Raw genomic sequence first — 12,765 nt, forward strand, 5'->3', positions numbered from 1 at the left:
AACTTGAAACATTCTCAAAAACCAAAGGAATTCATATTAGCTAAGAACAAACTCTAAATACTCAGTGAGCCATTTAATTAACTCACCAAATCCTGGGAATTAAAAGTAATAAACTGAAGTAACTCCAACTTGGCAAACCCTTGAAGATAAGGCTTGCTTTAAAGGTAATATATGTCTAGCAATGTTATATGTTTGGACTCAAAATTACAGAAAGAACAAAACTGATGGGGAAGCCATGCTCAGTTATTTAATCAATAGCTAAGATTAGACAAATAAATTTTCAAAACATATTATTTGTAAATCCATGTTTTCCTCAGAGACACTACCTTTAATTGGAAATCAAAGAATTATTCCTTTTTGAGAAAAAAGTCTTATATGAATTCTTATATGAATTCTGGATAAATACAACACAAACTTTTTATCCTCAAAACCAATGTACTTTTAATGACTTTGACTAATCTTACTCATTTTAAAATTAAGACTTAAAAGGGAACGTTTGAGATTCAGAGAAATCTCATTGAATGACATGATGTAGTTACTATAATTGCAGAAATGCAGGCAAATGTGAGAAAACTTGACTTTTTTTTTACTTGAAATTAGCCCATTTAGCTCAAACTTACATAAATATACATTATCAATCAAAAAAGTATACTGTTAAATTAAATTATAAAATTTATAAAGTAATTATATTTGATTTACAAAACTATATTCTGTGTAAAGTTAAAAATGATTGAAGATTTGCAGAAAATCTGCACGTTTGTAAAAAAAAAAAAGCATTTAACCTGATCTTATCACAAAATTGTTACATGCAAAATAAACATTTCCCACCTACCTAATATGCAGAACACGTCAGCAAGGATAGAAGGCATATCCTCACGGAATTCCTACATTAAAGATTTACAATCAGTTCCAGAATAGCACGGAAAAAGTGTTATTATTTCAAAACAATTCTCATCAATCAAGTAGAAGTCAACTAAAGTCCAGCATGTCTACATTAGAATTCTCCAAGGTAAGGTTCATAAGTATAAGAATGTCGATCAGTTAGAAGAAAGGACTTGGGCTGCATGTGTACAGGCCTTTAATCCCAGTACAGACAGGCAGAGGCAGGCAGGCAAGCAGGCTTCTGTCAGTCATGTCTGCAGTATGTCAGTATGTCTGCAAACCCCTTGTTAGCCAGGGCTACATATACATAGTAAGACCCTATCTCAAAAAAAAAATCATATGTCAGAAGATCAGAAATCTAAAATTTATATCAATTAAAAGCAATTATTCTATAATTCAAGATTCTGTGAAGATGACATAATTATCAATTTTTCTTTTTATTTTGTTTATTCACTCTTTGTTTATAGTTTTGGGGGGGGGGCTGACCCAAAATCTTGTTTCTGGATGAAAGCACCAGCATTAGTCCACAATTATTTCTTGGCTTGCTACTTCCATGATCAATTTTAGAGCCATTTCCCATTAGTAAGGATCACAGTTCAGTTACTGTAATTAGTAGTTTTCTGGTACTATAGCAACCCTAAAATTCATCTATTTTCAGAGACTATAAGAAAGAAATTCAAAGAAAAAAAGCTGGCAGCTGCTAGGAGTCATATAAATCCATATGTGTGATTAAGATACTGGACAAATATATATTAGTATGGAAAAGCCATGACAAAGGCAATGCAGGGTAGAAGTATATACATATAATAAAGTATTCAAAATATAGGACACACTAACTTCTAAAAACACAGTATAGATAATGTTTATTTAGACTATTTTCATAAATGGAAAAATAATTGTAGTCAATTCTGCATACAGACTAAAATTATATCAACTCTCAATTTACAGAATGAAATTATCTTAGTGGCTCTCAGTTGTTCAAGGGTTATGAATGCAAATACTCAGATTAATTAAAGAACAGAAGTAGAAAGATGCAAGGGTTTTTTCCAAAGAAATATACCACTTTATGTTAACTGGAGACAGTTTCAGGAAGGAAGAGAAATATATATTAAAATTCGTCCTGCTCAAATGTACTTCGGGAGGGGTGGAGTATCACAACAGCTAAACTTAAAACTTCCATTAAAACTACCCAAGAAAAGCACAAAAATCATATGAAGCACATTCCAAACTCCCACAGGAAAGAACTACAGAAACATAAACATACAGAAAATTCACATAAGTTCCCGAATACCATCTCAATAGTTATTAGAAAAGTTGGACAAATAATTTACACAAATCTAAAGACCAGTCTCACAACAGACTAGCACACCACTTGAAATTATGAGTTTACAATAAACACCCTAACAATTAACAGTCCCTCTTCCAGTTCAAATTATCAAACAGCCTGAGTCATTAGCAATCTACATTGAATCTACATTCGAAAGTATTTGCTCTGAATCTAGCCTAAATCCTCCAATAAATGTAAGTAAAACCAAACTGGCCACTTGAAGGTTTAAAAAAAAAATCTAGCTGTTATTTTCTAAAAGTAAGTAGGAAGTAGATACAAACAAATTAATGTCAGGATTATGCAACTGCAATTTAAAATAATTTAATTCATAAAATAAAATTATAGTCATAATTACCAAAAAGTATCATTATTTGAAGAAAATACTTTATTTCTAGAGTCAAAATATTAGTTAAGGCTTTGACGTCATTCCAGTACTTTTGTTTTGCTCAAGCCAGTTTTTATAACCTTTTCTTCCTTACAAACAGAAGGAAAGACTAAAATGTCGATTTTTGTAGAGCAAAAATGGCTTACCAATATTACCTTTAAAACTATTATTTTGACAAAGTACATGTTATACACGTCAAAGAGCTTTGTAGCAAAAATGAGGAGATACGAAACAATTACTGTTTGAAATAGATATACTTACGCTAATGTCATTAAGAACACTAGATGCCTGTTCGTGCTTTAAATTCCCTTTAATGACATGGTATGACAACTCATACAGAGCTTGTTGAAAATCTGTTGAACATAAAAGACACAGTGTAAAGATAGTATCTTTAACAAGAAAGGCAAACTCTGAAAAATCTATTCTTTATTTCTCATAATTACAAAACATCGGTAACAAGATATATATATCTAATATAAGTTTACTGTAGGAGCATATCTTTTTACTTCTACAAAAAACAACATTAATGGGTTTGGGAAAAGTTAACCATTCGTTCTCCACTGTAATACAACTAGAGGTTAAGCATTCCCTTCTCTTTTTTCCATGGCTACAAATTTCACATATTCACACATTTACTATGGACATCATTTAATATTTTTTATTCCTCTTCAATACTTCCTTTTCTTCTGGTAGTGCTGGAGCTTAATGTGTGCTAAGCAAGTGCTCTATCAATAAGCTACATCACCAGCCACTTTTAATGTTAGACAATGTCTCATTAACTTGTGAAGGACAATCCTGCCTCAAGATCCCAGGTACTGAATTTACAGGACATGTACTAGCACACCTGACCCACTAACACATTTTAGGGCATTTTGCCAGTGTCTTTTCAGAAATATTTTAAATGAGTACACTGTACCCCAACAAGATATAAACAAAATTAACCATCTCCCCACTAGCCACCTTCACAGATTTGCCTAAATGTATTCAGAGTACACTCAATTCAATCCTGAGGCTACAATAAGACCTAAGGAGTAGAGTTAAATATGGTAGGAAATTTCTCCCAAAATCTAAACTTCTTTTTCTCTTCAATTTATATCAGAATTCAAAAAAATAAAGATATATATAAATATATATATGTACAAACAAAAATTGCTATTTTATAAGAATTGTCAACTACAAGTAACCATGCTATTATCACCGCCTCATTTCCTCAACAAAAAGTCTTTTATTGACTGGGGAGTTAGAAGTTGACTGAACACCTTCGAGTCATTTTTTATTTCTGTATAATAATTTTTCTCCTTCCAATCACTAAAGTTGAAAAACAAGGAGTGCTAAAAACCATTAATAGAGGGTTACTGACATGAATCAGTTTGTCAAGGTCTTGCCTACCATGCAAAAAGCTCTGTATTCTATTTCCTACATGACATAAAACTGGGCATAGTAGCCTGTAAACCAAGCACTTAGGAGATAGAGGTAGACAGATCTGCAGTCAATCTCAAATTCCAGATATCAAGTTCCAGATCAGCATGGGCTACATGACACATTCTCAAAAAAAACCTAAAACACAAATATAAAATAAAGCCTAGGAGCTAGAGAAATGTAGCTCAACATAGAGTGATTCCCTAGCATTGCTGAGATCCTGAGTTCAATCCCCAGGATGACGAAATAGAAAAGTACTCAAAGGAAACTTCCTCTAAAACATAGAAATACCACGTATGGTGGTGTACAGCCAGTCCATAGTCCCAGCACGAATTCAGAAAGCAGGGGCAGGAAGAGCAGGAGTTTAAAGCCATCTCATCTACACAGCAAATTGCAGGCCAACCTGACTACATGAGATCCTGCCCCACACCATTTCACCCTCAAAGAAACTAAAATAAAGCCTAGTTATAATCCCCTTTTATGGAAAATAAAATTAAAAAAAAAATCCTCACTGGAAACAGCTATATCAGGTTCCTTTCAGCAAAATCTTGCTGTCATATGCAATAGTGTCTGCGTTTGGTGGCTCATTATGACATGGACCCCCGGGTGGAGCAGTCTCTGAATGGTCCATCCTTTCATCTTAGCTCTAAACTTTGTCTCTGCAACTCCTTCCATGGATATTTTATTCCCTATTCTAGGGAGGAATGAAGTATCCAAGCGTTGGTCTTCCTTCTTGATTCTCTTGTGTTTTAGAAGTTGTATCTTGGGTATTCTAGGTTTCTGGGCTAATGTCCACTTATCAGTGAGTGCATATCAAGTGACTTCTATTGTGACTAGGTTACCTCACTCAGGATGATATCCTCCAGATACATCCATTTGCCCAAGAATTTCATAAATTCACTGTTTGTAATAGCTGAGTAGTACTCCATTGTGTAAATGTACCACATTTTCTGTATCCATTCCTCTGTTGAGGGACATCTGGGTTCTTTCCAGCTTCTGGCTATTATAAATAGGGCTCCTATGAACATAGTGGATCATGTGTCCTTATTACCAGTTGGAACATCCTGTGAGGCTTTGCCAGTGTTTTTGCCAGGCAAACACAGAAGTGGATTCTCACAGTCATCTATAGGATGGAACACAGGGCCCCCCGATGTAGGAGCTAGAGAAAGTACCCAAGAGCTGAAGGGGTCTGCAACCCTATAGGTGGAACAACAATATGAACTAATCAGTACCCCTAGAACTCGTGTCTCTAGGATGGCCTAGTCGGCCATCATTGGGAAGAGAGGCCCCTTGGTCTAGCAAATTTTATATGTCCCAGTACAGGGGAAAGCCAGGGCCAAGAAGTGGGAGTGGGTGGGTAGAGGAAGCAGGGTGGGGGGGAGGGTATAGGGGACTTTTGGGATAGCATTTGAAATGTAAATGAAAAAATATCTAATAAAAAAAATTGGAAAAAGAAAAAAAAAATCCCGATGTAAGTACTAATCATAAAGCAGAAACAAAATAAAATCAAAATATACTGTCTATCTTCTTTTAAACAATAAAGATATTATTTAGCAGTGAAATAAATGTGTCCATAAATTCATTTTCTAAACAAATATGACATCAATTCTTCATGAAGAACTTATTATTTTAAGTATTCTGCTATGCCCTCACTGTGTTTAAAAGTAAATAAGCCATATAAACAAAGAAAAACATTTGTTGCTACAATAGAAATGAGGTCAATTTTATTTTTCACTTACGTTAACAAAATTTCTTACAAAATACACAATATTATTTATTTTAAATTATCCACATGACTTTTTTAAGCAATCACTTACAAGAACAAAACAGCTGGTTTTCATTAATTGTGGTCTTGGAGTATGTTATATACTGTTCACTGGAACTCTGTGGATTCTAATCTTAACCACAAAAGATTAAAATAGAGAAAAGTGACCCAGGTCATTTTGTTGAACAAATGAAATATAAAATGAGCCAAATTATAGACCACCGAGTAGCCAAGAAAGATTCTAATTTGCAGCTTTTCTGAGTAAATATTTATAAATGATCATGAACCTCTATTATATTTAAGGAAATGGTAAACACAAGTTGCTTTGGTTTCATGGTATTTTATTAATAGAAACCCTAAAGACAGAAATAGACAGAAATTGTTATCAGATCATGAGGTATTGCTATGACAGACTTGACCATGTGTTTCGACATTTACAATCTGAGCTGAAAAAGACACTTAGAGTTCAGAGATCAGGGAGCTTAGATGATAAGAATGCTGAAAGCAATGCAGATAATAGTGGTTGGGTGTTTGATGTTTCAAAGGGAAGCAAAGACTCGACCAGGGCCATTTGTGTAATATTTTGTGTTAATCATCTGTAGGTCAGCTAGAGTGGAAGAGATAACTGGTGATTAACAAGAGCCCAGAGCCCATGGCAATTGATGCTTGTTGGCTAGAGCAGAGAAATATGTGGTGATTAAAAAGAGACCAGTAAGCTGGGCAGTGGTGGCACACGCCTTTAATCCCAGCACTCTGGAGACAGAAGCAGGTGGATTTCTGAGTTCGAGGCCAGCCTGGTCTACAAAGTGAGTTCCAGGACAGCCAGGGATACACAGAGAAACCCTATCTCGAAAAACCACAAAAGAAGAAGAAGAAGAAGAAGAAGAAGAAGAAGAAGAAGAAGAAGAAGAGGAGGAGGAGGAGGAGGAGGAGGAGGAGGAGGAGGAGGAGGAGGAGGAGGAGGAGGAGGAGGAAGGGGAGGAGGAGGAGAAGGAAGAAGAGACCAGTATAGGAAAGCTAGTTCTGCCCCTCACCAAGCTCTGGCACTCAGGAGAGCTAGTTCCACCCCTCATCTAGGCAAACACGGGAGAGCTGGCCTAGTGGCTTGGACATGAGAGCTAGTGGGCTGACCAACTCAGCTACCAGCCAGACCCAGATCCAGAGCCTTGAGTTGGCCCAGCCCACCATCTATCCCATCTATGAGCTGCTGGAGTATGTGAAGGAGCCCGTCCTACAGAAGCAAAGCTACAAAATCTCCATGACTCAGGGCAACAATCCTGGTGAGAATCCAGTATTGATGGGGTAGCAGAAGCCAGAGGCCTTGAACCAGACGAATGAATCATTGCAAAGAACGTTTACAAGTAAAGCTGTTTGGGCAAAAAGGTATACTGTGTGACACAGTGTGACATACCACACCTTTCACACTAAGATGTTGGGAGTTTGTTCGTTTAATTTTTATTTTTTAGTTTTTGCTTTGTTTTGGAGGGGAGGTTGCAAGGGTAGAGGCCAGCTATGGAGGGACTGGGAGAATAGGATTAGGGTATACAATGTGTCATTCACAAAGAATCAATAGTTTTTTTTAAATGTAAGAAAGGCAAAGTAAAAGTAAGGAACAGAGACATGAATGGAATTCAAACAAAAAAATGGATTTATTGATTGTTGTGGGCTAAGTGTTGAAATTAGTTAGCCCTATTGTAGTGGCTATTCCTGGTTGTCAACTTGACAATATTTGGAATGAACTACAATCCGGAATTGGAAGGCTCACCAGTGACCCTTATCTGGAGGCTTGGAGATCCTTATCTGGATCTTGGTTTGAAGATCTTGAGCCATAGTGGCTATGGATTCCAGAAGATTGAATCTCCGAGTTTAAGGAACACACCCTTAATCTGGGCTACGCCTTTCATCTGGGATTAAAGGTGTGGTGGAACACACCTTTAATCTGGGCTCCACCTTCTGCTGGAGACAATATAAGGACATTGGAAGAAGGGAGTCTAGCTCTTGCTCTTGCTCCTTCGCCTGCTTGCTGCGTGAGACTGAGTAACTGCTAGATCCTTGGACTTCCATTCACAGCTGCGACTGAACCATTGTTGGGAATTGGGCTGCCGACTGTAAGTCATCAATAAATTCCTTTACTATTTAGAAATTATCCATAAGTTCTGTGACTCTAGAGAACCCTGACTAATACAGAAGTTGGTACCAGGAGTGGTTCTAGAGTAACAGAAGTACAAGGATGAATCTTTTAAAATACTGGAATTGGCTTGTTGATCCACCAGCACTTTCAAATATTGAAACCTCTCCAGATTCTCTCCCTCCTGGGAGCTCAGAGAATTTTGAAGACCCATGGTTGAAACTATATTCCGAACTTAAAGAAGCTAATGCCCTTGATTTTCTTAATGAATTAGGTGATTCAGTGCACAAAGCTTTCTACAAGATGGGGAAAAAATCGAAAAATGATTTTACTGGCTGGCTGCTCTTAGTATCTGTGGAAAAAATGATGAATGAAAGGAAGGAGTTGTGTGATAAAATCGAAAGGCTCCAGACACAAGTAAACGATCTAAAAGTTGCTAAGTGTGTCCTTGAGGAGAATCTTCTCTCTTGTAGCAATAGAGCTCAAGTTGCAGAAAATCAAACAGAAACTCTCATTGTAAGGTTGGCTGAACTACAGAGAAAATTCAAGTCTCAGCCTCAGAGTGTGTCGACAGTTAAAGTAAGGGCTCTAATTGGCAAAGAATGGGATCCTACAACATGGGACGGGGATGTGTGGGAAGACCATGTTGAAGCTGAGAATTTTGAATCCTCAGATTCTCAAGGGTTTGCCCCACCTGAGGAAGTAGTACCCTCAGCCCCACCTCTTGAAATAATGCCTTCCCCACATGAGGAAATTAATTTTGCAGAGTCTGCTCATGGCCCACCAATAGTTTCTTCTAGACCTGTAACCAGACTCAAAGCAAAACAGGCTCCTAGAGGGGAGGTAGAAAGTATAGTCCATGAGGAAATTCGCTACACTACTAAGGAGCTTAATGAGTTTGCTAATTCATTCAAGCAGAAACCTGGTGAATATGTGTGGGAATGGATTTTAAGGGTGTGGGATAAGGGTGGAAGGAACATAAAACTAGAGCAGGCTGAGTTTATTGACATGGGTCCTCTGAGTAGAGATTCTAGGTTTAATACGGAAGCTCGCATAGTTAAAAAAGGTGTCAAAAGTTTGTTTGAATGGTTGGCTGAGGTGTTTATCAAAAGATGGCCTACTGGAAATGACTTGGAGATGCCTGATATTCCGTGGCTTAGTGTTGATGAAGGGATTTTAAGACTTAGGGAAATTGCAATGCTAGAGTGGATATATTGTGTAAAGCATAATTGTCCACAATGGGAAGGTCCAGAAGATATGCCTTTCACCAGCTCTATAAGACGCAAATTGGTGAGAGGGGCACCAGCACATTTGAAGGGTTTTGTTCTTTCCCTTTTCCTTGTGCCAGATCTTAGCATTGGAGATGCTTCTGCTCAATTAGATGAATTAAATTCACTGGGTTTAGTTGGATCCCGAGGTAACAAGGGCCAGGTGGCAGCATTGAATCGCCAGAGACAAGGTGATCCTAGTTATTATAATGGACAGCGTAGACAAAAGAATGTTTATAATAACATACCCAGTAATGGTCAGCACAGGAGAGGTGAAATTTATAATGGCATGACTCGGTTGGACCTTTGGTACTGGCTAACCAATCATGGTGTTTCCAGGAATGAAATACATAGGAAGCCTACTGCATATTTGTTTGATCTGTATAAGCAGAAAAATTCTCAAACAAATGAAAGAAAGGCTACATTAGATCGTGGTAAACAGCAATCTCGGCCAGTGAATCAATTTCCAGACTTGAGACAGTTTGCAGATCCGGAACCCCTTGAATGAAGGGGTGGCCAGGTTCCTCTGAGGAAGGATCTTGATAAGACACTCAAAGGTTTTGCTGTTACCCTTTCTCCAGTTCTTCCCCAGAGGGACCTACGGCCTTTTACAAGGGTAACTGTACACTGGGGAAAAGGAAATAATCAGACTTTTCGGGGTCTGCTGGATACTGGTTCTGAGTTGACACTGATCCCAGGGGATCCCAAGAAACATTGTGGCCCTCCAGTTAAAGTAGGGGCTTATGGAGGGCAGGTGATTAATGGAGTTTTGACTGATGTCCGACTCACAGTAGGTCCAGTAGGTCCCCGGACACATCCTGTGGTGATTTCCCCAGTTCCAGAATGTATAATTGGGATAGATATACTCAGAAATTGGCAGAATTCTCATATTGGTTCCCTGAACTGTAGAGTGAGGGCTATTATGGTGGGAAAGGCCAAATGGAAGCCTTTAGAGTTGCCTCTGCCAAAGAAAATAGTGAATCAAAAACAGTATCGTATTCCTGGAGGAATTGCAGAAATTACTGCCACTATCAAGGACTTGAAAGATGCAGGGGTGGTGGTTCCCACCACATCTCCATTTAACTCTCCTATCTGGCCAGTGCAGAAAACAGATGGATCATGGAGAATGACAGTTGATTATCGAAAACTAAATCAGGTAGTAACTCCAATTGCAGCTGCTGTACCAGATGTAGTTTCGTTACTTGAGCAAATTAACACATCTCCTGGCACCTGGTATGCGGCTATTGATCTGGCAAATGCCTTCTTCTCAGTACCTGTCCATAAGGACCACCAGAAGCAATTTGCTTTCAGTTGGCAAGGCCAACAGTATACCTTCACAGTTTTGCCTCAAGGATATATTAACTCTCCTGCCCTGTGTCATAATTTAGTTAGAAGGGATCTTGATCGTTTGGATCTTCCACAAAATATCACATTGGTGCACTATATTGATGACATTATGCTGATTGGACCAAGTGAGCAGGAAGTAGCAACCACTTTGGACTCATTGGTAACACATATGCGTATCAGAGGATGGGAAATAAATCCAACCAAAATTCAAGGACCATCTACCTCAGTGAAATTCTTAGGAGTCCAGTGGTGTGGGGCATGCAGAGATATTCCTTCTAAGGTGAAAGATAAGTTATTGCACCTGGCCCCTCCTACAACCAAGAAAGAAGCACAACGTTTAGTGGGTCTATTTGGATTCTGGAGACAACACATCCCTCACTTGGGTGTGTTACTTAGGCCTATTTACCAAGTGACTCGGAAAGCTGCTAGCTTTGTGTGGGGCCTGGAACAGGAGAAGGCCCTTCAACAGGTCCAGGCTGCTGTGCAGGCTGCTCTACCACTTGGACCATATGACCCAGCAGATCCGATGGTACTTGAGGTGTCTGTGGCTGATAGAGATGCTGTTTGGAGCCTCTGGCAGGCCCCTGTAGGTGAATCACAGAAAAGGCCTTTGGGATTTTGGAGCAAAGCTCTACCATCATCTGCAGACAACTATTCTCCCTTTGAAAAACAGCTCTTGGCCTGCTATTGGGCCTTAGTGGAAACTGAACGTCTGACAATAGGACACCAAGTCACTATGCGACCTGAACTACCCATCATGAGCTGGGTACTATCAGACCCTGCAAGTCATAAAGTGGGACGTGCACAGCAGCAGTCTATTATCAAATGGAAGTGGTATATACGTGATCGGGCCAGAGCAGGTCCTGAAGGCACAAGCAAGTTACATGAAGAAGTTGCTCAAATGCCTATGGTTTCTACTCCTGTTACAATGCCATCTGCTGCCAAGCATGCACCTATAGCCTCATGGGGTGTTCCCTATGATCAACTGACCGAAGAGGAGAAGACTAGAGCCTGGTTTACTGATGGCTCTGCACGTTATGCAGGCACCACCCAGAAGTGGACAGCTGCAGCATTACAACCCCTTTCTGGGACAACCCTGAAAGACACAGGTGAAGGGAAATCTTCACAGTGGGCAGAACTTCGGGCAGTACACATGGTATTACAGTTTGTTTGCAAGAAGAAATGGCCAGATGTACGATTATTCACTGACTCATGGGCTGTAGCCAATGGATTGGCTGGATGGTCAGGCACTTGGAAAGATCACAATTGGAAAATTGGTGAGAAAGACATCTGGGGAAGAAGTATGTGGATAGATCTCTCCAAATGGGCAAAGGATGTGAAGATATTTGTGTCCCATGTAAATGCTCACCAAAAGGTGACTTCAGCCGAGGAGGAGTTCAATAATCAAGTGGATAAGATGACCCGTTCTGTGGACAGTCAGCCTCTCTCCCCAGCCATCCCTGTCATTGCTCAATGGGCACATGAACAAAGTGGCCATGGTGGTCGAGATGGAGGTTATGCTTGGGCTCAGCAACACGGGCTTCCACTCACCAAAGCTGACCTGGCTACAGCTGCTGCTGATTGCCAGATCTGCCAACAGCAGAAACCAACACTAAGTCCCAGATATGGCACCATTCCTCGAGGTGACCAGCCAGCAACCTGGTGGCAGGTTGACTACATTGGACCACTTCCTTCATGGAAAGGACAGCGTTTTGTTCTTACTGGAGTAGATACTTATTCTGGTTATGGATTTGCTTTTCCTGCACGTAATGCCTCTGCTAAAACCACCATTCATGGATTGACAGAATGCCTTATCTATCGTCATGGTATTCCACACAGTATTGCTTCTGACCAAGGAACTCATTTCACAGCCAGAGAAGTACGACAGTGGGCCCACGATCATGGAATTCACTGGTCTTACCACGTTCCCCACCATCCTGAAGCAGCTGGGCTGATAGAAAGATGGAATGGCCTTTTGAAGATGCAGTTACAGCGCCAATTAGGTGGTAACAGCTTGGAAGGCTGGGGCAGAGTTCTTCAGAAGGCAGTATATGCTTTGAATCAGCGCTCGATATATGGTACAGTTTCACCCATAGCCAGGATTCATGGGTCCAGGAATCAAGGGGTGGAAAACGGAATAGTTCCACTTACTATCACTCCTAGTGACCCTCTAGGAAAATTTTTGCTTCCTGTCCCCATAACTCTAGGTTCTGCTGGCCTAGAAGTTTTGGCTCCAGAGAAGGG

At 39.6% G+C, this 12,765-nt stretch overlaps 1 protein-coding gene across 4 annotated transcripts in view; it reads right to left on the reverse strand.

Annotated features, from left to right (window-relative positions):
- The window catches only part of Thoc2 (THO complex 2), a 116,946-nt gene that overhangs the window by 84,062 nt on the left and 20,119 nt on the right, over nt 1–12,765 (reverse strand). For all 4 annotated transcript variants that reach the window (XR_001782751.2, XR_003953012.1, XM_006541503.4 and 1 more), the window contains exons 3-4: nt 2,856–2,947; nt 833–884 (exon numbers count right to left, since the gene is read on the reverse strand). Coding sequence is in view for 2 of the 4 variants with exons in the window: in XM_006541503.4 (XP_006541566.1) it covers nt 833–884; nt 2,856–2,947 (144 nt within the window). In the remaining 2 variants the exon portion in view is untranslated. The remainder of the gene's footprint in view (nt 1–832; nt 885–2,855; nt 2,948–12,765) is intronic.

The sequence above is a fragment of the Mus musculus genome, chromosome X (assembly GCF_000001635.26).
Source record: "Mus musculus strain C57BL/6J chromosome X, GRCm38.p6 C57BL/6J".
In the NCBI taxonomy this organism is placed as follows: domain Eukaryota; kingdom Metazoa; phylum Chordata; class Mammalia; order Rodentia; family Muridae; genus Mus; species Mus musculus.